We start from the raw sequence: 24449 nt of genomic DNA, 5'->3' as shown, positions 1-24449 counted from the left end.
GCCCAGGTCTTAAGCAGGTGCCTCGTAAGCATGGCTGCTGAGGTCACCCTGTCCTTGTCCTAGAGCTTCCTGTGGGGTCCACAGCGGGTGAAGCACCAGATCCCCGGCTGGACACACAGACTCACAGCCACATCCAGCTGGAGGGCTGTCCCTCTGTTGCCCAGTCCCAGGGCCCCTGTTGGCATCGCCTCCCAAGGCCTTCCCGCCCTAGGGGCCTCCTGGCTGCTGAGGCAGAGCCTTGGCCTCGGCCTCAGAAGTGTGGATCTGAAGCATCAAGTTCAGCCCCTGGGCTGAGTGGGGTTTGCTGGTCAGCTGGGGGAGGGCCAGTGATCCTGGCTGTCAGAGAGCCACCGGGCAGCCCCAGAGTGGCACCCCAGCTCCCCTCCTCAAGGCATTCCTTGCCCTCCATTTTGACAGCTCCTTCCCCTCCTTGCCTATAGGAGGCTGGGGGACTGAAAGGGCAGTGTGTGTGTGTGTGTGTGTGTGTGTGTGTGTGTGTGTGTATGACACACCACTACACGTGGTGTGTCCCCAAGCTGGGCTGTCTGGGGACCAGAGATAAATTTTTTGATATGTAAGCACAAGGGAGTGGCTGGGATTGCTGCAGGAACCAGTAGGTAACGTTTCCGGCTTTAATTGTGCAATTGAAGTGTAATTTGCATTCATTTGCCATTTGGTGTTAAACTTCCTAAAATAAGAGAATTCGCAGTGTGAAATATGCAGCGTTGCTGGCTGCACTCCCCAGTGGGCCGGAGGAGGTGGTGCAGAGACACGCAATGCAGATCCTCTGGGGGAAGTGAGGTCTGCAGCCCTCATGTGTGCACCGCTGTCCCAGCCCCGTCCCTACGCCAGGACTTGCTCACTTGCTGCATTTGGCGGCCCGGGTTTGCTGCCTGGAGGCTAGTGCCCCTGTGCACCTGCCCCGCAGGCCTGAGAGGCGGGGCCTGTGGCTCCGAGGAGTGAGCGGCAGGAGGGGTGCAGTGGGGCTGGCAGGTGCCAGGAGATGTAAAGACACAGGCCCTCCTGTGAGTCTGAACCCCGTGTGAGATCATGGGGGTCAGTGAGGGTTCCCCCCTCAGGCCATGGGCTCAGCAAGAGCAGATTGCTCAACAAGTACCACTGGATTGGGAAGCAGGGTGTCTGTTTGGGATTTTGACTTGGGGTGTTTTTTGAGATAGAATCCACATACCATAAAATCACCCTTTTAAAGTATGCAACCCAGTGTTGTATACTGCATGAGTATACTTTGCCAACGAGGTTGTGCAACCATCACCACTATCTAATTCTAGAACATGTTCATCACCCCAAAAAGGAACTCATTAGCAGTCACTCCCTGTGTCTCCCTCCTCCTGCCTCTGGCAACCTCTAATCTCCTTTCTGTCTCTGTGGATTCGCCTGTTCTGGACATTTCGCATAAATGGAATCATCGTACAGGATGTGACCTGCACATCTGGCTTCTCTCACTCAGCAAAGTTTTTGAGGTTCATCCGTGTTGGGGGTGTATCAGAACTTCATTCCTTAATATCGCCAGATCGCATTCCCTGGCGTGGATATCGGGGTATCAGCCAGTGGACGCTTGGGTTGTTTCCGCTTCCCGGCTGTGATGTGTGCTGCTCCGTGAGCGTTCCCGCGGAAGCTTGTGTGTGGACATGTTTTCAGCCCTGTTGCGAGTAACCGTGTTTCACTCTTTGAGGCACAGTTGGCCTGCTTCTTGCCTCACTGTTTGATTTTGGACAAGTCACTCCCCCACCTGGACTCCCCGGTCTGCTTTCGCCTCCCTGACGTTTTCACAGCCACTTGCTTGCACAGTCGAGCATCCGAGTGCACGTCCTGCGAGGTGGGGCTCCGGCTGCTCCGTCGCTCAGCGTCGCGCTCACTGCTCTGCTGTCCGTTCCCACATCTCACCCTCTGTGTCCTTCCTGCCACTGTTGGAGCAGAAAGCCCTCTGGGGGCCTCCCTCGAGGGCAGCAGAGGCCTGGGCTTTGCTGCTTCTGGACCTAATCCTACCCGGGCTCTGGGCCTGGGCACCAGGCAGGCAGCCCTTGCTCCTGCCATCCGTCTGGACTGCTTCGCAGCCACACTTCTCAGCCAGATGCGTTCTCTGCAGGCCCAACAGTCAGACTTCCAAATGTGCAGAAGGGCAGGGGTACAGGCTGCCTGCAGGCCCTGGGTGGGGCGGGTCTGACTCACCTGCAGCCCCAACACCCAGCACAGCACCCGGGAGGGACGGCTGGGATGCCATGGCCCACCTGGTGAGGCTGGCGTGCCGCAGGGCAGGGAGTGAAGTTACTGTCTCTCGGAGATTTTGTGCCGAGCACACCAGGCTGCTGGGAGAACACTAGGGGCCAGGATGGACCAGCAGGTACGGGGCTCAGCTGCACGGCTGGGCTGCAGAGGGGACCCCAGGAGAAGTGACAGCAGGGGCAGGGAAGGATGGGGTGCTGGCACATTAGTTGCCGTGAGACAGGAACTGCTTTCAAACTTTGGAGAGGTTAGTGGCTTTTTTTTTTTTTCTTTTGAGATAAAATTCTCCCTTTTAAAATACACGTTTCAGTGGTTTTATTTAGTATATTGATAAGGTTGTATAACCAGCACCACAGTCTAACTCGTGAACATTTTCATCATCCCACAGAGAGCAGCTTGACCTTGACTGTAATCACCACATTCCACGGGCTGGCCTGGCCTCCCATGGTACCCGGGCCCACACAGAGCTTTCTGTCGTTTCCACTGGTCCAGAGGTCTCTGGATTGGAGGGCAGCCCTGGGGGACCATGTGACACAGCCCTGACTTGAGCGCACACTGGGGACTGTTCTCTATGCTCACCTCTGCGTCTTCCTTGGAAGAGCTTGGCAGGCAGGGGTCAGGTTCGGGGCCGCGCTCCACTAGCTTCTGTGTATGAGCGCTGCAGAGGCAGCGAGAACCGAACAAGTTAGGAAGGCTTCCGTCCTGGAGCCCCGAGTCACACCCCACATGTGGAGGGTCCTCTGGGATCTGCCATGGCCTGGTGTCTCCTCTGCAGAAGGACTTGTCCTGTGACCTGATGCTGGGCTGGGCCATGGCTGCCACACCCAGGACTGTGGCCGTGAGGGCACTGCTGGGTCGTCAGGCACAGGCTACCCAGGAGCCCTGAGATGTGTATTGCACAGGCTGCCCTGGTGCCTGAGTCCCGCATCCCCTGGCGTCTCCTCTCGTCCCCACGCCAGGGACCAGAGAGGAGTGGTCCTGGGAAAGCTGGCTTCCAGGCCTCAGATTCCAGCTTCCTTCCTGCAGTCGCTCCTGTCCACTGCCTGTGTTCTCTTCAGTTCAGTCCTTCGTAGAACGTTTTGGGCACCGTGATAGCCGTAGTCTTGGCCACTCTCACCAGCCTGTTGCCCTCTGCAGACCCCTCCCTACCTCCTGGAGGAGGCTCTGTCTCCAGCCACAGCTGCCTGTGGAGGTCCTTGTCCCTCATCCTCTGCTTTTCTCCCCAGGTTATCCTGAAGGATCTGGAGGTGTTGGCAGAAATCGCTTCCTCCCCTGCAGGCCAGACAGAGGACTCAGGCCCCCTCGATGGCCCTGACCTCCGGGCCAGCCACTCCGAGCTTCAGGTGCCCACCCCTGGCAGGGCCGGCCTGCTGACCACTCCCAGTAAGTATTCCCCTGATGCTTCCAGCCTCGGGGACCCTGGGAACACTGGTGCTCGGTCTCTTCCTGGACTGGGCCATCCTCGGGGCTGTCCCTCTCGAGCCTTGGAGTTCTGCCAGGGTGTGAGGGTCAGTGACGGTCATTGTCCAGGAGGCAGGTGGACCTTGCCATGCTGCCGCCTCCTGGCTCACACTCCAGCCCCTGTAGGAGACACTTAGTCCCTTTTCCTCACCTTCCTGCACCTTTCATTCGTTGAGCCACTGGCTTAATGTAAAACCATCTGAGTCAGCCGATGGCCTCTCCCTGGGGCGGCGTCTCCCTGGTCAGGAATCAAGGGGCTTTGGAGTCGGGGCTCACAGGTGGGAGACTAGGCAGCCATTTCCTTCCTCACCGAGAGGCTAAAAATAGCTCTCAACATGGCAGGCAGCCCAGGCAAGAGACAGTATAATTCAAGCAGCATGTTTCCGGGAGTGCTTGGCCATGAAGGTGGCGTGGCGTTCCCGGTGCTCCCCCTTGGAGCTCCTTCCAGACATCAGGTGGCCCTTCTCCCAGGCCAGGGCTACTCCCAGCACCTCCCTCCCAGGCAGACACCAGTTCCCTCCAACGACACCGTCCTGGCGCATGCCCAGGGGTGCGAGTCCGTGGGAAAGCACCCAGCGGGCCTTGGCTGTTTGCCTGGGGGTCTCTGTCCCCCGAGCGGCTCTTGACACCCGGCACCAGGTCCTAGACAGCCCCTCCTCTGGTGCAGAAACCAACCGTCAAATACATTTGGGGCCCATCAGCGGCTGCTCCCCTCCTGCAGCCCCACCAGGCTGGGCCCGAGGACACCGGAGCACCGCAGGCCTGCCTGCGCCGGGCTGCGAGGCCGTCACAGAGACCGCGCATGAAAGGCGTCTCCCAGCCGAAACCGGTTTGGCTCAGTGGATAGAGCGTCGGCCTGCGGACTCAAGGATCCCAGGTTCGATTCTGGTCAAGGGCATGTACCTTGGTTGCGGGCACGTCCCCAGTGCGGGGTGTGCAAGAGGCAGCTGATCGATGTTTCTCATAACTCTCTATCCCTCTCTCTTCCTCTCTGTAAAAAAAAGAAAGAAAGAAAGGCGTCTCCCAGTGACACTTGGCATCAAGCCCCACCCTGCCCTTGCAGCAGGGTGTCCCTAGGACGCCAGGCTCTAGGCTGCCACCGCTGCACACGCTCTGCCTGCAGCTGGTCCCAAGTCCCAGCTGTTCCTGTAAAGTAAGGAAGGAGCGAGGGGCGAGCAGTAGGCCAGCTTCCTTCTTGTTTCCCCAGGATGCAGGGGTTTCCTTGCCAACGAGCTGGTTTCCTCTGGGCAGTCAGAGGCCATAGTCAGGGAGGCGCCCACATCCTGACTCGGGACCCGTGCTGAGGTTCCCACCCTCTGTCCCACAGCCTAGGACTCCGCTCTTCATCCCGTGTCCCCAAGTCAGGACTTGAGGGTCAACCTGAAGTCCCCAGGACCGCTGGCAGGAATGCCACAGGTTGAGTGTGGGGGTAGGGCCTCCATGAGAGGGGAGGAACAGCAGGCTCCTCCTTGGAGAGGGCGGGCCTGGAGAGTGGGGACAGGCTGGCAGTGATACCTAACTACCAGGAGAAAGCGCCGCAGGGCCCAGGCCAGCCCCATCCCCTTGTCGGAGCATCCGCTCTCCTGGTGGGAAAAGCTGAGGCAGCACAGCCCCGGGCAGGGAGGACACCTTGACCTCCCACGACTGTGCTCCCTCTACAGGGTGGCTTTTCTCTTCCTCCCTGGCACAGAGAAGTGCCCCCGGAGCCCTGCAGGCCAGCCTGCACCCCAGGGCATGCTCACCGGGCTCCTCATGACTGAAATGCTTACTTGCTGGTGGAGGGATGGGCCAGAAAAATAGCTGTGAGTGGCCCAGGTCACTCTGGAGCCCTAGGGCCTGACCCAGGGAACCCCAAGAGAGGCCCTGTGGGAGCAAGCCCTTTCAGCCGCTGGGGAACAAGGGCTGGGGGTACTTGGATGGCAAAGCACTCAACCCCAGCTCCTGTCCCCACCAAGATGGGTGGGCCACCGACGAGTCTCAGGCAGTAGTCTCATCAAGGCTGTAGGACCGCTCACATCAGCCAGGGGCTCACCGGATGCATAGACAAACCAAGTGTGCGGACGGAAGGAAAGTCCATCCTGGGAAGAACACCAAGGAAGTGCTGCAGCCAACAGTGCTTCTTGCTGCGTGGAGTCACAGCACCGAGGGCCACACGCTCTCAGCCTGAGACTCTGCACTTCAAGGAGTGGGGACCACCCCTGCATGTGCGTCCACAGCTGGCACGAGATTTTTCAAATGGGTCCGTGATTTTAAAAGGTCAAGTTCATAGCAGTAATAGAAGAGCATGGGAAGCCAGAGCTGGGCCGCCGCCGCCTTAGGGAGGGCACGCAGCAGGCCCTCGTTGTTGAGGGCAGCTGGTAGGTCCGAAAGCGCTCGCCCCTCCGCAGGCTGCTCTTTGTCATGTTGCTTTTAAGGCACGCAGCAAGGGGGGCATTCTGTTTCCATCTGGCTGTGCACGTGGACAGTGGCCACAAGGCCAGACCCTCTCCTGTTTGGATTCTGCTTTCCTCTGGCTCTCCAGGGCACAGCTCTGAGAACTCGCAGACTGCAGTGCTACGTCCCTTTAGGGTAGATCCTCCCACCCCCATAAAGGAACTTTCTGGAAAGCCAAGGAGGCAGGAAACCTAGCAAAGATGAAATCAGTGGTGTTCCTGGGGAATCGAATGGCCTGCCTGTGTGTTGGGTCCAGAAACTCAAATGGTGCGGATTGAGTGCAGTGCGGGGGGAGCGGGGCCCATCGCACGCCTGGGCGGTGCTGTGTTGGCCTGAATGTGCAGCAGCGGTCCCCGGGGCCGCAAGGCAGAGCTGCCCACACGGGATTTTCCTCTCGCCCGTCCCAGTGTAAACATCCCCCTCCCGTGCAGAGCTGTGTGGGCTGAGGCCGTGGTGTCGCTTCTCGCACGCCCCCTTCATTCCTGACCTTTGCAGAGGCCCCGGCTGGGAAGAGGCCGCCTCTGGTGCAGCCAGGAGGGAGCCAGTGGAGGGACACTTTCCCTGTCTCCCCAGGACTGATTTGGTGAAATGAAACAAACAACCTTGGTCTCCTGTGACTTGGCAACTTCTGTGCCTTCTCTGCCTATCTCTACTCGGGGGGACGACAGCCGAGGCTGTGCCAGGCTCTGGGAAGAGGAGATGCTGAGCCCACCTCATCCAACCCAGGGCCTGACCCTGGGCCTGCACAGAAGGCGCGGCAGGAGCAGGCGGCTCTGGGACCGTTCTCCTGTTAGAGACATGCTTGGCCCTGTTAGAGACATGCCTGGCCGGCTTGGGGCTTGGACATCCCAGCTGCGGAGCGGGAGCCGCCTGCCAAGCACAGCAGCAGTGTGGCAATCCAGGGCCAGAGGTCAACTCAGGACTGATGTTTACCCCTAAAACCCAGTTTTCCCTGTCCTTCCCTCTGGCCACGGGCCCATTCTTGGTGGGATAAAACTGCTTACATCAGGGCTCTCTGGTCCAAGGTGGAGTATGACCCCAGCTCTAAGAACATGGACAAAAATGGAATGTTCTGATTCAGTTTTGTTCCTTATAAGCCCAGGCTGGTGTGGCCAAAAGCAGAAAGAAGTTCTAGAAAAAACCTAGAAAGCAATCCCTGGGCGTTTTTCCCAGTAACAACTGTGACTGTGATGTGTGGAGCTCTCGTGAGGACCAGGCTGCTCTGCGCGCTCCCCACGTGCTCAGCACCTCACCGTGAGCTAGCTCAGCCCCCGCTGAGAGACCACCGCTGCTGTCACTGCAGTAGGCAGGGGTGCCGACCCAGGGCCTCGCCTGAGCTGCTCTCTTCCCCCCACACTCAGGAGCCCCCGTGAACTCCAGCCTTGCCCAGCACTGGTCTCTTCCACCGCCCGAGAGGGGAGCAGAGCAATGGTAGCCAGGCCGGCAGTCTCCTGTGGGTACGGGGTCGTGTCCCCAATCTGACAGTTCTTGAGGGTGGCCCTCTTCGCAGTGACTTCAGGGATTCCATTCCGGCCTCAGGTGACCTCTTGCACTTCTTCCTCCATCTCCTGCAGCCACACCAGACGGGGTCCCAGCCCCCAAGAGCCTTGCTCTTTGAGCCTTACCAGCCCTTCTTCCCACACGCTGTGTTCAGGCGCCGGGGTTGGGAAGATCTAGGTTCACAGTCCATCTGTGCCCCCCTGCCCTGCGACCTGGGGCAAGTGTCCTGCCTCGGTGTCACCCCTCCCTCCGTTAGTTGGGCGATGGGTGCTTGGGGGCTCTATGAGCTCTTGCGTGGAAGGCGCTAAGACACGTGTGAGTGCTGCCTCTGCTTCGGTCCTGGTTATGGGAGCTCAGGTGTCTCCTCTGTGGGGCTTTCAGGAGAACCAGGGCCAGGCTCCTCCCGCCTCTGCCCTCCCACCCGTCACTGTGTGCATGGGTGCTGGGGTCACATCTGTTTCCCTCCTGGCCGTGACCTCTTAGACCCTGGTTTCCCAAGGTGCAGGCTATGCAGCCTCAGCGTCGCCTGGAAGGTCATCAGAAATGGAGGCACTTGGGCCCACCCTAGACTCAGAGTCGCATTTTGTCAGGATCACAGGTGCCTTGTGTGCTCCCCACAGTTAGAGAAGCGCCAGCTCAGCCCGCAGGGTCTGTGGTGCTCACCTCTGAACCCCGCATTCATCAGTGGCGTCCTTCAGAGCCACTAGAATGGGGGCACCAGAGCTGGGTCTGAGGCTCACCTAGCACCACTGCCCAGGCCTTCACTGGCCACCAGATGGAGAGCCCGGCCCCCTCCTGCCCAGGCCCATGGCCATTGACGGTCTGAGGGCCCTTCCCCCTTCCCTGCCTCCAGCACTGCCCGTGGCCCCAGCTGCTTGCTCGACAGCCCTGCAGCTCTCCCTGGTGCAGCCCTCTCCACTGCCATATGGGCTTCTGGTTCCTCTCGGACCCCGCCGGGGCCCATTAGCTTATCTCTCGCTCTGAACCAGGCAGCTGGAAACCTCCTGGATTTGGGTGGCTGCCCAGGGCAGAAGGCTCCCTGACCTCAGCCGGGCTCGCCCCCAGATTCCGCAGGCTCCACAACCCCCGAGACCCTGTTTCACAAGAGCCCTTGGCCTCCCTCTCTCCCAGGGAAGCTAGCCCCTCCCCACTTGACCCCCTTGATTCCAAACTAGCCTCCCAATCCCACAGCCCCCTCCTCTGAGCACTTCCTGTGCCAGGAACCGTTAAGCTCCTTCTCCCTGTGAGGCTCACAGACAGGAACCGCCACCCTGGAGAAGGTGTCACTTCCTGAGACTGCCCTGCCAGTTAGCGACAGGACCTGGGTCTCCTCTGGGTCCCCTGGCCCTTCCCCGCACTCTCCAGGGCAGGGGATCCATTCCCACTGGAGGGGCCAGGGGGAGAGAGACGGGAGGGTGGGAGTGAGGCAGGACCCTGCTGGGCCTGGGCTGGGCGGCTAATGTTTTCCCATCTGGTTTTGTTGAACTGTAACTCACGTTGTGTATTGAGGCCAGAGCTATTTTTATCCTGACATGTGAGGCTCCTTCACGTCATAGCCACAAAACTCAATCCAAAACATCCCAGGAAAGGTTGTTTGTGAGCCGTTCTGCAGATTCTCATGTCGCCACATCAGGTTTCACTTAGCAACATCTGCGGGGCTGGCTCCCTGGCCGCCCACCCCACCGGCCTGGTTTTGTGTACCGAGCGCTCCCGACAGCATCTGTCTGCCCCTGAGCCAGCGGCCGTCACGTGCGCTTCCTGCCAGAGCCTGCTTCTCCAAACCAGAAAGGCGAGGCGAGCGACATTTGGCTGCAGGACTGGTCCTCAGCAGGATCAGGGAATGAAACTCCTCAGCCCCCCAAAGGGCACCTCACTCCTAAGACCCATGGGCAGGTTGTTCTCTTTCCCCTCTTCCTGCGCCCCAGCCAGACAGCTGCTCCTCATCTCTGGGCCTGGAAGACTGCGCCGTCCATGCCACCTGAGTAAAAGCCTCTTCGTCCTCAGCAGAGCCTCAGCGCAGGAAAGTGTGCCGAGAGCAAGAGCCAGAAGTGGGCGAAGTGGCCGTGGAGGGAGGCGCTGTGAGCTCCCACGGGCTGCAGCAGGCAGGCATGAGTTCGGTGGAGAGAGGCCTGCCATGCCCTGTGGGAGCCTGGAGTGGGTCTGTTTCTTCTACCCCAGTGGTCGGCAAACTCATTAGTCAACAGAGCCGCAAACCGCGGCTCGTGAGCTGCATGTGGCTCGCGAGCCGCAGTTTGCCGACCACTGTTCTACTCCATCTCCTCCTCCTGTGCCTGCAGCCCTGCCTGAGAAGCTCTTCGTTCCACCTCCAGCCAACAGGGCCTGAGGGCCAGGGAGGTCGGAAAAGTGGCCAGTGGGCCGGTGGGAGGCCGAGGCTGGGAGATGAGGCCCACACCCCGCCCGTGGTGAGCACCCAGACGGGCCCAGCCTTGACCAGCCCACCCAGAAAGTGTTCCCCACCCCCCACCCCCGCCCGAGGACTGCCTGCCCACACATGTCTGCAGTTGGGATGGGATCTCGCTGAGCTTTACGGGCTCCTGCTCTCTCCTGTAAAGGCTTCTGCCCTCGAGGGCAGTGGCCCTGACCAGAGTCCCTCTGGCATGTGGAAGCCTGAAGGGCAAAAGGCTCCACCCCGAAGCTGGAGGCCCAAGCAGGCCAGGCCCAGACAGCTCCCCCGAAGCTCCCCCACACTCTGGCCTCCCGCCAGCCAAGTCTCAGGGAAGGTGGCAGCCCTGCGCTTTGTAGTCTTAAGTGGTGGGAGGCTGAGCCCCACAGGCTGTCCCAGCAACCACTGCCCTGTGAGAAGGCGAGTCCCTGCCGGCTTCTTGGTGATAGGGCTCTGCCCCCCACCTCCCGCTAAGGGCCGCAGCCCCAGGACCATCTCGCAGCCTGGACTTGGGGAGTTGCTGATGTGGCCCTTGGGGAGCTGTGGCTAGGAGGCCTGGGAATGTGTCCAGAGCAGCCCATGCTTTCTCTCCTGCCATCTGTGGTCAGCCTGTCAGCCGCGAGGTAGCAGGTCTCCCTCCCTGAATGTGGGGTTGGTTAGGGTTACAGGTGAGCCCCTCTCCTCCTTGCAGCCTCCCTGCCTCCCAGTTCTGAAGTCTCCCCGCTCAGAGACAGTCTGGCCTCTCCTCCAGCCCTCAGCCATTCGCTGAGACTCAGCGGGAAGAATGTTCAGTATCTGGGTGATGGCATGTCTGCTAATAGCTGCCCCTATTTATTGGACCATGTGGCAGGCTCCAGGCCCAGTACATTACATATTTTGTCTCATTAAATAGGGGTTCTTGTTGCCCCCACTCTACAGATAAGGAAACTGAGACTTAGACTTGGCCATGATTGCACAGCCAGTTAGTGGAAGAGTGAACATCTGACCTGAACTCAGGTCTGATGGACTCCCAAGCTGAGCACTTAAATGCCATGCTCAATGCTTCCCACTGCCCCTTGCAGGCCAGAACAGCCAGCACCTCTCCCCAGTGCCTACCCAAGACACCCTGCCCCCGGGGAGTGGAGACTGTGGCCCCAGTTGGGGAGGATTTCTTTATCGTTTTTGTCTGTGTTGGTCCCTTTGTCCTTTGGAATGCTTGGGAGCCTAAATGGCACTAGGCCTAGAAATGGGGTGGGATGGGAGTGCACATACAGAAGCAAGAAGGAGACAGGGACATCACAAACAAGCACGCAGTGAGCTTGTCCACACCCACCTCCAGTGAGCGAGGGGGTGGCCTAGCCTCCAAGCCAGGCCACCATGGGCAGCCCAATTCATAGCCTGAGTGTGGGGAATGAGGAGGGGCCGAGAGGCAGCTGGGCTGCCTCAACAGCTGTACCTGCAGCCACCTCCTCAGAGATCAACTCCAGCTGGGCCTGGGGTAACACGATCTGTAAGAATGTGACACTTGATTCTGCAAACAGCCCCGCTGAGCCAGGGAGCAGAGACTGTTTGCCATTCCAGAGTCACCCAGGATCTCCCGGGCCAGGCTGTTCCGGGCAGGAACCCAGAACAACACACTGCAAACAAGTCCAGTGAGGCCCACGCTTGAACTGGGCTTCTCACGCGGCCCTACACAGGGCATCAGAGCTGTCTAGGTGGTTCTGAGGAGAGAGGACAGTAGTTTGAAGGTGTGGCTCCTGATAAGAAATCCTTCCACAGTAATTCACAGGCTGCATTTCCAGTTCCCACCACTTGCCCAGAAGCACCGGGGGAAGATGTAAGGGAAGTCTGAGCTCAGCAAAAAGATAGCTCAGGGAGAAGGTTGGACTGCTGCGGCCTGGCCATGGCACCTAGTGAAGTCACCCCTGGGAGCCCCTCAGTGGGCTCACTTCCAGTGCTCTGGGTGGTTCCTGCTTGTGCTTTGGGCTGATCCTCCTGGGAGCTGTCTCCCCTCGCACAGCCAGGCTCCATTCCCAGTCCCCACATCGTGCCTGTTTCACGCTGGTGTGTGGCCATCCTCTCCCTGGTCTGGGGAGGAAGTCATGATGGCCAGAGAGAGGCCAGCCTGGAAAGTGATGGCCCAGATCCTCCGTCAGCCCTCGGCCTCCTCCCGCGTCCTCCCTAAGTGCCAGACTCCAGTTGAAGCTGAACAAGTTCTGAGTACCTAACGTAGTGTGGTGATTATAGTTAATAATACTGTGTTATATACTTGAAAGTTGCTAAGAGTAGATCTTAAATGTTCTCACCACAAAAAAGAATGGTAATTATATGAAGTGGTGGGAGTGTTAGCTAATGCTATGGTTGTAAGCATTTTGCAATATATAAGTGTATCAAATCAACAGCTACACAGTAAACTTACACAGTGTTATATGTCAATTTCATCTCGATAAAGCTGAAAAATTAAAATACAAAAAATAAATAAAGCATCTACACAAACTTTTTAAATATGGGACAACTGGATATCCATCCACATGCAAAAAGATATTAACTTGGACTCCTTCACACAATATAAAAAAAATTTAAATGGGCCAGAGACCTAAATATAAAAGCTTAAAAAAATTTTTTTACAAGAAACCGTATCATAAATCTCTCTGACCTTGGATTAGATAGCAGTTTCTTAGATACAACACCAAAAGCACAAACAACCAAAAAAAGAAATAGATAAGTTAAAATTCATCAAAGTTTCAAAAATTGTGCTTGAAAGGACATCATCAAGAAAGTGAAAAGACATCCCACAGAATTGGAAAAAGCATTTGCAAATCATATATCTGATAAAAGACTTGTATCTGATATACAGATAACTCTTACAACAACAATGAAAAGATAAGTCAACCAATTTTAAAATGGGCCAGTTGCTCAGTAGTTAGAGCGTCGGCCCTCAGATTGGAGGGTCTTGGGTTTGATTCCTGGTCAAGGGCACATACATCAGCTGCAGGCTCAATCTCTGGCCCCTGGTCAGGGCACGTGTGGGAGATAACTAATCAACGTGTCTCTCTCACCTCTCTCTCTCTCTCTCTCTCTCTCTCTCTCTCTCTCTGTCTCTCCCTTTCCCCCTCCCCCTCCACACTTTCTCTAAAAAAAAAAAATTAAAAAAAATTAATGGGAAAAAATCTCAGGTGAGGATAAAAAAAAAAAAAGTAGACACAGGGTTTGAATAGACATTTCTCCAAAGAAGATATACAAATAGCCAATAAGCACGAGAAAAGATGGTCAACATCATTAATCATTAGAGAAATGCAAATCAAACCCACAATGAGATACCACTTCCCATCCACTAGGAGGGCTATAATCAAAAATAGATAATAACAAGTACTGGCGAGAATGTGGAGAAATTGGAACTCTCATACATGGCCGATGGGAATGTAAAATGGTGCAGCCACTGTGGAAAAGTCTAGCAGTTCCTCAAAAGTTTACACATAGAGGGTGACTATATGATCCAGAAATTCCTCTCCTGGGCATATACTAGTAACCAAGAAAAAGGAAAACATGTTCACACAAAACCTTATATATGCATATGGATAGCAGCATCATTCTTAATAGCCCAAAAGTAGAAACAACCAAATGGTCTACCAACTGCTGAATGGATAAAGTATGGTTTATCCATACAGTGGAATGTTATTCAGACATAAAAACGAGGGGGAAATGGAGAATGGCAACTAATGGGTACAGAGTTTCTTTGGGGGCTGACAAAAATGTTCTGGAATTAGTGCTGATAGATGCACATCTTTGTGAATACACTGCACACCACTGAGTTGTGCACTTTAGGACTTGATGGTGTGTGAATTCTATCTCACTTGAACTGTTCTCTCTGTGATGCCCTGTTCATGTCTTGGGCAGACGGAGAGAGGATTCCTACCATCGCTAACACCTCTTTCCAGCAGTGCTTGTTGGAGTCAGTGTGTGTTAGAAAGGAAGGGGGGGAATCCAAGGAGTGTATTGGGGGGTGTGAATACACTGTCTGGGGGATCATTCATGCATTCCGTCAGCCCTGCCCTTGTCCCCTCCTCTCCCTTCCTTGGTGCTGGATGCTGGATGCAGGGCGACGTGGGGAGGGGTGGCCCTCAGTGTGTTCTCAGCTAGGACACATCAGAGGGAGACCTCCAGTGTGCTTCTGGTTGGTTCTAAGGCCAACTGCGGGCTTTGAAAGTCTTCAGAGCACGACTCTAAAAGAGCATCTTTGCCTGAAGATGAGGAAGAATGTCTGATTTCAAAACATTGGGTGCATCCCTGGCCCATGTGGCTCAGTTGATTGGGCGTTGTCCTGTGCACCGAAAGGTCACCGGTTTGATCCCTGGTCAGAGCACATGCCCTGGTCGGAGCACATGCCTGGATTGTAGGCTTGATCCCCAATAGGGGACCTGCAAGAGGCAGCCAGTCGATGTTTTTCTCTCTCACATCAATGTTCTTATCTCTGCCTCTCCCTTCCTCTCTCTCTAAAACCAATAAAAATATATTAAAAGAAACATTGGGTGCAGAGTGAAACCAGTCACATTTCATAGCATGTGCCGTCTTTAACCTGGTGGCGCTGGGAAAGGAGTGTGGCTTTGCCTCTCCAGGTGTGTCAGTTTTGTTAACCATTGAGATTGTGGGTCTGTCTTTCCCCCTTTTTTCTCTTTGACTTGTCATTTGTCAGTTGGCCAAAATAAAGGCCATATTTTATTAATTGAGATAATGAGTAGCGGTTTATTTTTTAAAAATTACGTAGCACCTAGCAGAGGGTCTTACAGATAGGCGGTGTTCACTAAGTGGCCGGGGTTGACTGGGGATGGACAAGTCAGTGGGTGTGTGTGCAGTAAGCAGAGTTGCTTGGACATACCTGGGTGGCCCTTGTTTTATTGCTGTCACATGTGGCCCTTGATTGAAGATTTTCCCTCGTGTTGTTCCACACAGACCACCACCATCTTTTTGGCATTTACAACTATTTATATTCTGGGGGTGGGCTGCCCATCATCCTGTGGACACAGAATAAATCCCAGCTCCATCCCTTTCTCTACAGGTACCAAAGGCTTAGAATGTTCTCCTTCCACTCCCACCATGAACTCCTACTTCTACAAGTTCATGATCAACCTTCTCAAGAGGTTCAGCAGTGAACGGAAGCTCCTGGAGGTCCGAGGCGCCTTCATCATCAGGTCAGCGTCACATACTCTCCTCCTCACCCTGTGAGGTGTCCCATCCACCACTTCCTCTTTCGTGTCACCTGTCTCCTTTTCCTGACCTTTGTGTTGGTTCTTCAGAGAAACAAAGAAGGTCCCCCACTTCACACTGGTGGTACTGACTTGAGGCAGGTCAGTGTCACCATTTTCAAACAAATGAATTCGTTTTTCACTTGTGAGACAATGTGTCCCTTTGAGGTTGAATATCGTCTCATTAAATGCCCTAGTGGGAGTCTTAGGAGTGAGGGAGTAGGTAAGCCAGATGGGCATGAACCAGGCTGTGCCAGGTGACCCACTGCCAACACGGGGGCCCAGGGTTGCTGGCAGCAGTGGAGCCAGATACTCGAGCCTAGACCTGGATGGTGCCTGGACCCCAGCCCCAATCGCTCAACGCCTCTCGAACTGTCATCACCAGTAGCGTGGCCAGGTCTGGCCATTTGCCACCTACTCAGCTCCAAGGAGCAGGGTTACCAGAAGAGTGACCTTCAGACCAACAAAATCTAGATCTTCCAGGGGGAGACTTCTCCAGAATAGTCTGAGCGACAGTAGCTCTAGCTCTGGCTGTGTTAGGTCACCCAGGAGGCTTAAAACAGAAGTCGATGGCTGGCCCTCCCCCGATCAGTGAAATCAGAACCTCTGGGGTGATGAGGGTGTTAAAGCCATCCAGGGTGCTTAGGGGACAGATAGACTAATGTGGCCCCAGGAGTCAGGGAGGCTTCTGAAGCCATCGGGAGGACTGGGAGTTGAAGGAGCGTCTGGCCTGTACAGAGCCTTCAAGGCAGGGAGAAGCATGGAGCGTTCATTTTGCCGTAAACCAGAGGCAAGGGCCAGAGGAGCTCAGCCTTATGAGCCATACTAAGGATTGGGGGCCTTACCCAGAGGTCACGGGGAGCCACTGAAAGGGCTTGAGCAGGGAAATGGTCTGACCCGATTTCTGGTTTAAAAGCTGACTGTGCTGCTGGGGGAGGATGGTGGGAGGGGCAGGATGAATGTGTGGGAGGCTGCTGTCCAGGTGAGAGATGGTGGCAGTTGCTGGTGGAGGGGAAGAAGCAATGGGATACGGGATTCGAAAGTACAAGATTTGGTGATTGACTGCAGGAGGGAATGAGGGGAGGGGAAGGGAGGAGTGACACCCAGGACCCTGGTGTGATGGCAGGTGGATGGGGTGGCAGTCCCTGGGATGGGAGCCCTGGGGGAGGAGCAGGGAGGGAGGAGGGGCCTGTATTTGAATGTAAATTGCTTTGGGAACATCAAAGGAAAGGTTGAAGAAGCAGTTTCTGTACCTGTCTCTCAAAACAGGGGCCTAGGCCTGAGATACAAATCTGGGTATTGATGGCATGGGCATCCATTCATTCACTCATTCATTTATTCAACAGATTTGACTGAATACTGGTTCTGTGTGAGGTACCATTCTGTCCTCGTGTGCTTGTGGGGTTTCCATTCTTCGGAAGTGAGAACAGTCAGCTGTAAGAGGCAGAGAGGGGCGGGCAGGGGCTGGGCTGAGCCTGAGGAGCTCCGCTGTTCCAGTTGGGGAAAGGAGAAGCAGGAAGGAGGCTGAGAAGAAGGGCCCGGGAGGTAGAAAGAAGCAGAGGAACCGGGGATGGCAGGAGGCAATTGGGATGGCAGGAGGCAATTGCGGGGAGATGAGGCTGCAAAGAGTCTCCTGGGAGGCAGGGGGAGGGAGCACCAGGCCCTCGCTCGAGGGCTGAGCTTGGCGGTGAGCGACCTGGAGAACAGGCAAAGGATTGAGGCGAAGGGGGGACAGGCCTGCCTCGCCAGAGGACAAATAGCAGGGCCACAGAGTCCCTGCCCTCCCCACAGGTGGCTGTGGGGGTGGGAGGGTGTCACCGCACTATTGGCATTTGGGGTCGGTGCTTCTTTGTGGCGGGGACTGTGCCGTGTAGGATGAGGAGCAGCATCCCTGGTCTCCACCCACCAGCTGCCAGCAGCACCGCGCCCACCCAGTTGGGACAAACAAAAATGGCTTCAAACATTTCCAGTGTCTCCTGGGAGCAAAATTGCCCTGAATGAGAACCAAGGATAAGAGGGACAGAAATGGATCCTTGTCCTCATTGGCCAAGGGAGGAAGATTTCCACGGTTTTTCGAGCTGGGCAGTCAGTCGGGGATTGAAGTAGAGGTTAGATGTGGTACAGGAGACGCCCACCAGGAAAATGACGGCCTGTCCCCACATGAGTGACAGTTCGCTGTGTGTGGTTTTCCAGATGGCAGAGGTGCCACCCTCTGACGAGCCCTCCTTGCCGGGAAGACTCTCGGGAACCAGTGGAGACAGGCCTTTGGAAAGGCATTCACAGCCACTCTCCCCCCTGGAGAACGGGCTGTCATGGGTTCTCCCAGCCTCTCCGCCTCACAGGCCCCATCAGGGGCTGGGCAGCGGGAACTCAGGGGAGTGAGCAGCACCCCCAGACTGCACCAAGCTGCAGTGCGGCTGGGGCCCTGCCTCCGCCCACCTTCCCATTTACGACAGTGAGGTTTCGCTCGCTTTGCAGTGTCTCCCAGGCATCCGGGGCTGGTGAGAATCCTCATTTTGCAGAAGGGAAATGAGAGGAAGCCATGTACCCTTCCGGCTTGGTCGGAGCTGGGCTGCAGACCCCTGCACTCTGCTAACTCCGCAGCTGCCACTTTGCCCCTTCTGTGAGCGGGCCGAGTCCCATACCCTGAGGAGTCTGGACAGCCTGAGGACCAGTTGGGGTCCAGCTTCTCAGAGGGGCTCCTCCCTCCTGGTCCAGGGCACTCGGTATAGCCAGCATGGTGATCTTTCACCGTTCTGGGGCTCACACCCCTCAGGGACCATGCTGGGGCCTCCTGGGCGAGAGCCTGGCCTCCCACCCCCCTCCCTCCCGCCCCCCCACCCCACCCCTACACAGCCCCAGGGGCCTCCTAGCCCTTGGCACTCGCACCGAGAACCAGGGCTGGGCCCCTCACACATGTTGTCCCTCTTAGTCCTTTGCTTCAGTTGTCCAGCCTGCTATTACTCTAAGCAGCAGCAGCACCTGTCAGTCCGTGTTAAGGCCGACAGCCACCTGGCCCTTCTGGGCCACGTCAGTTCTGTGAACCTGCTGCCTGTTAAGCCAGCGTGCCAGGTCGCAGCCGGCCAGCCCAGGTCACAGCCCAGGCCACCCAGGCTGGCTGTCAGGGCGCACACCGCACAGCATCAGATTTGGAGGCGGCCTTGAAGGTGTGCTTTCCTCTTCGGCAGAGATTGCTGGGATGAGCCCTCGGGAGTGGCAGCCTGCCTGCAGGCTTCTCGTCCCATTTCCTTATGTTCTGCTGAGGGCTCTAAGGAGGAGCGTAATAATGGTACATGCTGGCTGCTGAGATGAAGCCTCGGGCCTGATAAGAAACAGTGAATGAAACTATAAGTTGTTCCTCTCAACCGCCAAGACCAATCGTTGGGGGGAAAGGAAAGGTTCTTCTGGCAAACCACCTCTGTGGCAGTGTCAGCTCCAGGTCCAGGAGCGGCCGCACGTCTAGGACAAAGGCATCTGGAGGCAGACATCTGGTGGGGGGTCCTGGCGCTGAGGAAGATGCCTGACTTCCCTCGGGGCCCAGAGCGTTTCCTCTCCCCCACAGCTTTCCCAGGCTGCACCTCCGAGGGGTCTGGGAATGGGGCCCAAACTCCAGCCAGGCCCCTGGGTGGGTTGGACATCCTCTCTGGACCCAAATGGCCTTGTTTCTGGTGGACATAACAGTGTACACGCCTGTTGAGTTTGGGGAAGCCAGTGGCTCCAAAACCTCATCTCAGCCCGACTTTGTGGGAACTGCTCGCAAGTCCACGTATGGAGGGAAGACAGGACAGGGTTAGGGGGTGCTGAGAGGGGGCTGGTGCCGGGCAGCCCCAGCCCTGCCCACACTCCACCCACACCCTCCACAGGCGTGCGGCCCAGGATTAGGAGGGAGCTTCTGGAGTGACACTGACTTGGGTTCGAATCCCGGGCCCTCCAGTTTTTAACTGCGTGACCCGTTTCCAGGGCTGGTTTGCTTTGCCTGTGAGACGAAGACAATGGTGCTGCCTGTTGTTTGCGGAGAGGGTTACATAAGACCGTGCGTGTCACAGCCCTCAGCACAGCTCGATTTAAAGGGGAGCTGTTGTTCCGCCTGGCGATGTGGCCTTGGCCTCCCACGGTGGGCTGTGGGGCGGGGAAACCGGACTTGAGAGGGTGAAATAATTGAACCTTCTGTGCCAACAGCTGGCTCCGGCGCACCGGGCCTGCTGCCCCAGCACCCAGGGCACCCATCCGCGGCCCAGCCCCATTAAAACAACTCTGCCCGGGGTGGGTGTTCGTGTACATTTATTTCCCTCTTCCAGCCTCTTCCCACCCTCCACGCCAGTGCAGGCAGGACAAGCGCCGGCCTTGTTTTCCCATGAACTGGTCACTTATACTGAGTAGAAAAGGCGAGGAGGGAGAAAACGCAGCCTCTTTGATAAACTGTGATATGAACTCCAGCGTAATCTAGCAGCTGGGGTCCTTACAAGGCCTGCTGTGTGCTGGGAAGGGAGCGGGGTGAGGACGCCCCACTCTGCCGGCCAAGACGGCCCTCTGGCCAGCCGTCCCCTGCCTTAATCAGCTGAGCCTCTTCCCCTCCTCTTCCTCCCTGCCGCCTGGCAAGGGGACTGGCCGGAGAATGCTTTCTTTTTAACCAGCGACTGTGCTGTGAACTCGAAGGCTCCAACCCCAACCAGCCCAGTTGGTGGTGGGTGAGGTCCCAAGCACCCTCCCCAGGGAAAGCGGTGCCTCTGAGAGGGGCGGGTGTTTAGAGAGCACGGGCTGAGGGCCCAAGTGAGGTGGGGGCAGTCACGAGGCTCCTTCCGTGAGACCCAGGCCCCCCACTCCCTCCCCAGGGTTTACATAAGAGCCCTGTGTGGCCGGCCGTGGAGTAGGGAATTGATTGGCCGCTGAGGTGGGTGGTGGGGCAGGGGAGCCAAGGCCTAGGAAGCCACTGGAAACTGGACTTGTTTTTAATTGCAGGGGCTGGGGGAGGGCCTCGAGAGAAGAAGCTCTTTCATGCTGTGATTGGGAAATTCCACTTTGCTATCCTTGTGCGTTCCGCCTGGGAGACAAGCCCTTGGCTGGGGCCAAAGGGCCACTGTGGCCGGGGCAGCCCACACCCGCTGATCTGCCCGACTCTCCTCGCTCTCTGTAGCCTCTGTCTGCACCTTTACTCCGTCTGCCTTTATAGGTGCCACCTTAGCTGCCCCAGGGCCATTGGCCAGGCCCCGAAAGCCTCTGCCGATGCTAATAGGGGATGAGTCAGAGTAAAGTGGCATCAGAAAAGCATGCTTTGCCTCCGGCCCTGGCCTGCAGCAGAGGGCTTCTAAGAGGTCCCACTTGGACCGCTTCCCCTTATAACAAAGAACTGAAATAAGTTGCTGTGACAGACACGCGCCAACCCAAGTCTGTCTGCTGGCAGAGGCCGTGGCCCACCTGCCCAGGAAGAGGTGGGCTGCATCTGTGATCCGTTCGGTTGTGTTGTTGGCCCCCAGCTGCGGGGAGGAGGCGGTCATTGCAGTCTGGAGAGTTCCCCCAAGGAGTGGCCTGCGTCCCTCTCAGGAGCTTCTCGCAGGTCTTGCTGGTGGGAAGCCAGTCAGCCGGCTCCTTGTGTGACTCTTCAGAGCTTTCCACAGTCATTCCCCTCCCCTGGGGCCAGGGCTGGGGTGCTTTCGTTGAGATGCAGGAAATCCAAGGGAGTGTGTGGCAAAAGCTACTCTGTTTGGTGTGTGTTTTTTTAATCCTCACCCAAGGATATTTTTCCACTGATTTTTAGAGAGAGTAGAGAGAGGGAAAGACAGAGAGAAATAATGATGTGAAACACATGGATTGGTTGCCTTGTGCATGAGCCCTGACCAGGTACGTGCCCTTGACCTGAATCGAACCCGGGACCCTTCAGTCCGCAGGTTGACACTCTATCCTCTGCGCCAAACCGGCTCAGGCGCAGAAGCTGCCTTGTACAACCAGCTCTTGGCTCTGACCTAACTGGGGACAGCGCTGAGGGAATGAATGGCAGGCACGATCTGACACACCAGAGAAAGGGACTTGCCTCCTTTGAAGGGCAGAATCCAGGGAGCCCTCCCCACTCTGTTTCCACTGTCCCCAATCCGGGGCGAAGAGCCAGCTCCCAGCACCTCACACCTGTGACCCAGGGGTGACAGGGAGGGCTAGGGACAAGCCAGTGACTTTGCTCTGCCTCCTCCAAGCAGCCCCCCACTGTCCCTGTAGAGCCACTGTCCTGCACGCTGGCCCTCCCTGTGGAAGCGATGTTTCCTTCTGGAATGGAAGCATGTGTTGAGCCTTGTAAAACCAGGATGGGGGGAGTGCTAGTCAGAGGGAGCCCTGCACACTGTGCTCTGGGAGTCTGGGAGCTTTACAGGGAAGTGCCCCCACGTTTCAAGGGTCCTCCTGGATCCGTGATGGGGGAGGTGGAAGGAGACAAAGAGCCCACTCGCTCTGAGCTGGGCTTGTGGGAGGTGAGAGGTCACAGGTGAACTTGGCTGGGGGAGGCATGTGACCCAAGCGGCCCTCCTCCCACAAAGAGTTAGCCCTTCGCCTCAGCATCCTGTCAGGAACCATTCCATGCCCACCGCCAGGCATGCCTTTTGGACTCCTCATCACATGGGTGCTGGGACCTGCTGGGCCCTTGGATTAAAAGGTATCAGCTTGCCGAAACCGGTTTGGCCCAGTGGATAGAGCGTCAGCCTGTGGACTGAAGGATCCCAGGTTCAATGCCGGTCAAGGGCATGTACCTTGGTTGCGGGCACATCCCCAGTGGGGGTTGTGCAGGAGGCAGCTGATCGATGTTTCTCTCTCTTCGATGTTTCTGACTCTCTGTCTCTCTCCCTTCCTCTCTGTAAAAAATCAATAAAATATATTTTAAAAAAAAAAAAAAGTATCAGCTTGCTCAGAGGTTGATCATTGGCCTTCGGACTGAAGGGCCAAGGATTCAGTTCCAGTCAAGGACATGTACCTTGGTTGCAGGCTCCATCCCAGCCCTGATCAGGGTGTATGCGGGAGGCAACCAATCGATGTGTCTCTCTCACATCGATGTTTCTCTCTTCTCTGTCTCTCCCCCTCCCTTCCACTCTCTCCAAAAGTCAATGGGAAAATCTCCTCAGGTGAAGATTAACAACAACAACAACAAAAGCTTCAGCTCCCCAGCCCACGGCTCAGGCAGCCAGCAGGACCTGGGGCGTGATTGTCAGGAACTGTTGCCAGGGGCTAAGAACTTGATAATTAATTTCTTTCTGAAGTTTGAGGGATCAAGTTTCTGGGTAGACTCTACAGTCCTCTGGATTTGTCTTTATTTTATCTAAGGATGCCAGGAATCGAACCGTTTTGACCTTGGTAAGTTAGCTTGGTTACTTAGCAGTAGCTGATGAGTGTTGTATTGTCGCATCGTTACAGCTGGTAGGTTTGGAATCAGCCCCTAGAAGTCATTTCCATCCTCCTGCCTCTTTGGGGTTGGGCTGCATCTGAGCCAGGACAGGCACAGGGGGGTCCTTAGTTTTCTACGCGCTTTAAACTCCGCAGCAGCAGTTACAGTCTCCTGTTCATTCACTGTAGATGCTCTCATCCTGGACCACCTCAGCTTAGGTGTCCTCAGGCGGCCTGAGGGCCCTGTGTTCTCCCACAAGTGGCTTCTTTAAGCAGGTGGCCCCAAAGATCACACACACACACACACACACACACACACACACACACACACACAGGCGCGTGCGCTCTGCCTTCAGAAAAACCCACATGGGTTCTGTCACGTGCAGTTTGTGAAGGGCGTCCGGCCCAGCTGCCCCTTCCACACAGGAGAGTTCCCAGCTCAGCACAAATGGTTGCGCCTGGGAGGACCCTGGCCTGGGGCACCCTCACCACTGGAAGTCCCTCGGGATCTGAAGTGGATGATGGAACTTCCTTTAGAGGTTTGCAGCTTCAGCTCCAGGAGAGCTTGGTTTAATTCCCCTGCGGTGCCAGAGCATCTGCGCCCACTCCCTCACGCCAAGGGGGAGCTGTGTCACCATCCAGAGACCCAGAGTCGGGATCCTGCTTGTCTTCCAGACTGTGGTGGTGGAAACCATTTGGGAAAACTGCCCAGTTTCCAGTCTGGACTTGGTTTTTCTCCACCCTCATTGGGAAGAAGCTGGGCTCTCTCATGGCATCTCCATTTCACCCAGCATCGTTCACCGCAGGAAATCCCCACACACCCGTGCTGGTGTGACCTCCTCCTCCTCCATTTTCTCCTCTTCCTCCCTCTCCTCCCCCTCCTCCTCCTCCTCCTCTTTCTCTTCCTCCTCCTCTTCCTTCTCCTCTTTCATCTTCTCCTCTTTCTCTTCCTCCTCCTCTTCCTTCTCCTCTTTCATCTTCTCCTCTTCCTCCATCTCCTCCTCTTCCTTCTCCTCCTCCATCTTCTCCTCTTCCTCCATCTCCTCCTCTTCCTTCTCCTCCTCCATCTTCTCCTCTTCCTCCATCTCCTCCTCTTCCTTCTCCTCCTCCATCTTCTCCTCTTCCTCCATCTCCTCCTCTTCCTTCTCCTCCTCCATCTTCTCCTCTTCCTCCATCTCCTCCTCTTCCGCCACCTCCTCCTCCACCTCCTCCACCTGGGCTCATCCTGCTGGCTGCCACCTCTCAGGCAGAAGTGAAAGGCTGAGTAAATCTGTGTCCTTCCCCATCTTCCTTCTAGGCCCCGGCCCTCCAGGCTCCTGTGGTCCATTAGCCTGGCCTACTTCCGGTCTGAAATTAGATGACTCAATCTCGTTGGAACTGCCTGGCACTTGGACAGTGAATGCCTTTCTTGGTCTAAATCTCCTATTTGACTCTTGCTCAAGAGGACGTGTCTCACCCCCTCCTTCCTCCCAGATTATTTGTTTCTCCCTCTGGTTTATCAGTCGCTCACAGCAACCCATGTTGGCCCGTCTCTGAAGCTGAGCTGAGATGGACTTCCTGTGCACTCCAGTCTCTCGTTTCCCCTAGTCCTCCACCGGGCCTCACCTCCCAGCCTTTCCTTTCGGAAGCTGCTTTCCTGAGCTCTAAGTTTTACATCTCTTTCTCCGCTTCTTCAGAAAGGGCGCCCATGCCCCGCCCCCAGCATGTGTGCAGTCTCATGTCCCAGCTGCAGCCATCACACATAACCAGTTTCCCCGAGCTTAGGGCCCTCTGAGCCTCCTTATTGCTCCCCCAGAGAGTGTCTTCTTTAGCCTTATCGTGTCTCC

At 56.4% G+C, this 24449-nt stretch overlaps 1 protein-coding gene across 2 annotated transcripts in view; it reads left to right on the top strand.

Annotated features, from left to right (window-relative positions):
- Window positions 1–24449, top strand: part of VAC14 (VAC14 component of PIKFYVE complex) — a 95443-nt gene that overhangs the window by 44357 nt on the left and 26637 nt on the right. For both annotated transcript variants that reach the window (XM_054710836.1, XM_008139987.3), the window contains exons 13-14: window positions 3471–3627; window positions 15078–15210. In XM_054710836.1, the coding sequence (XP_054566811.1) occupies window positions 3471–3627; window positions 15078–15210 (290 nt within the window). The remainder of the gene's footprint in view (window positions 1–3470; window positions 3628–15077; window positions 15211–24449) is intronic.

The sequence above is a fragment of the Eptesicus fuscus genome, chromosome 21 (assembly GCF_027574615.1).
Source record: "Eptesicus fuscus isolate TK198812 chromosome 21, DD_ASM_mEF_20220401, whole genome shotgun sequence".
In the NCBI taxonomy this organism is placed as follows: domain Eukaryota; kingdom Metazoa; phylum Chordata; class Mammalia; order Chiroptera; family Vespertilionidae; genus Eptesicus; species Eptesicus fuscus.
This window is presented reverse-complemented; position numbering and strand designations above follow the sequence as displayed.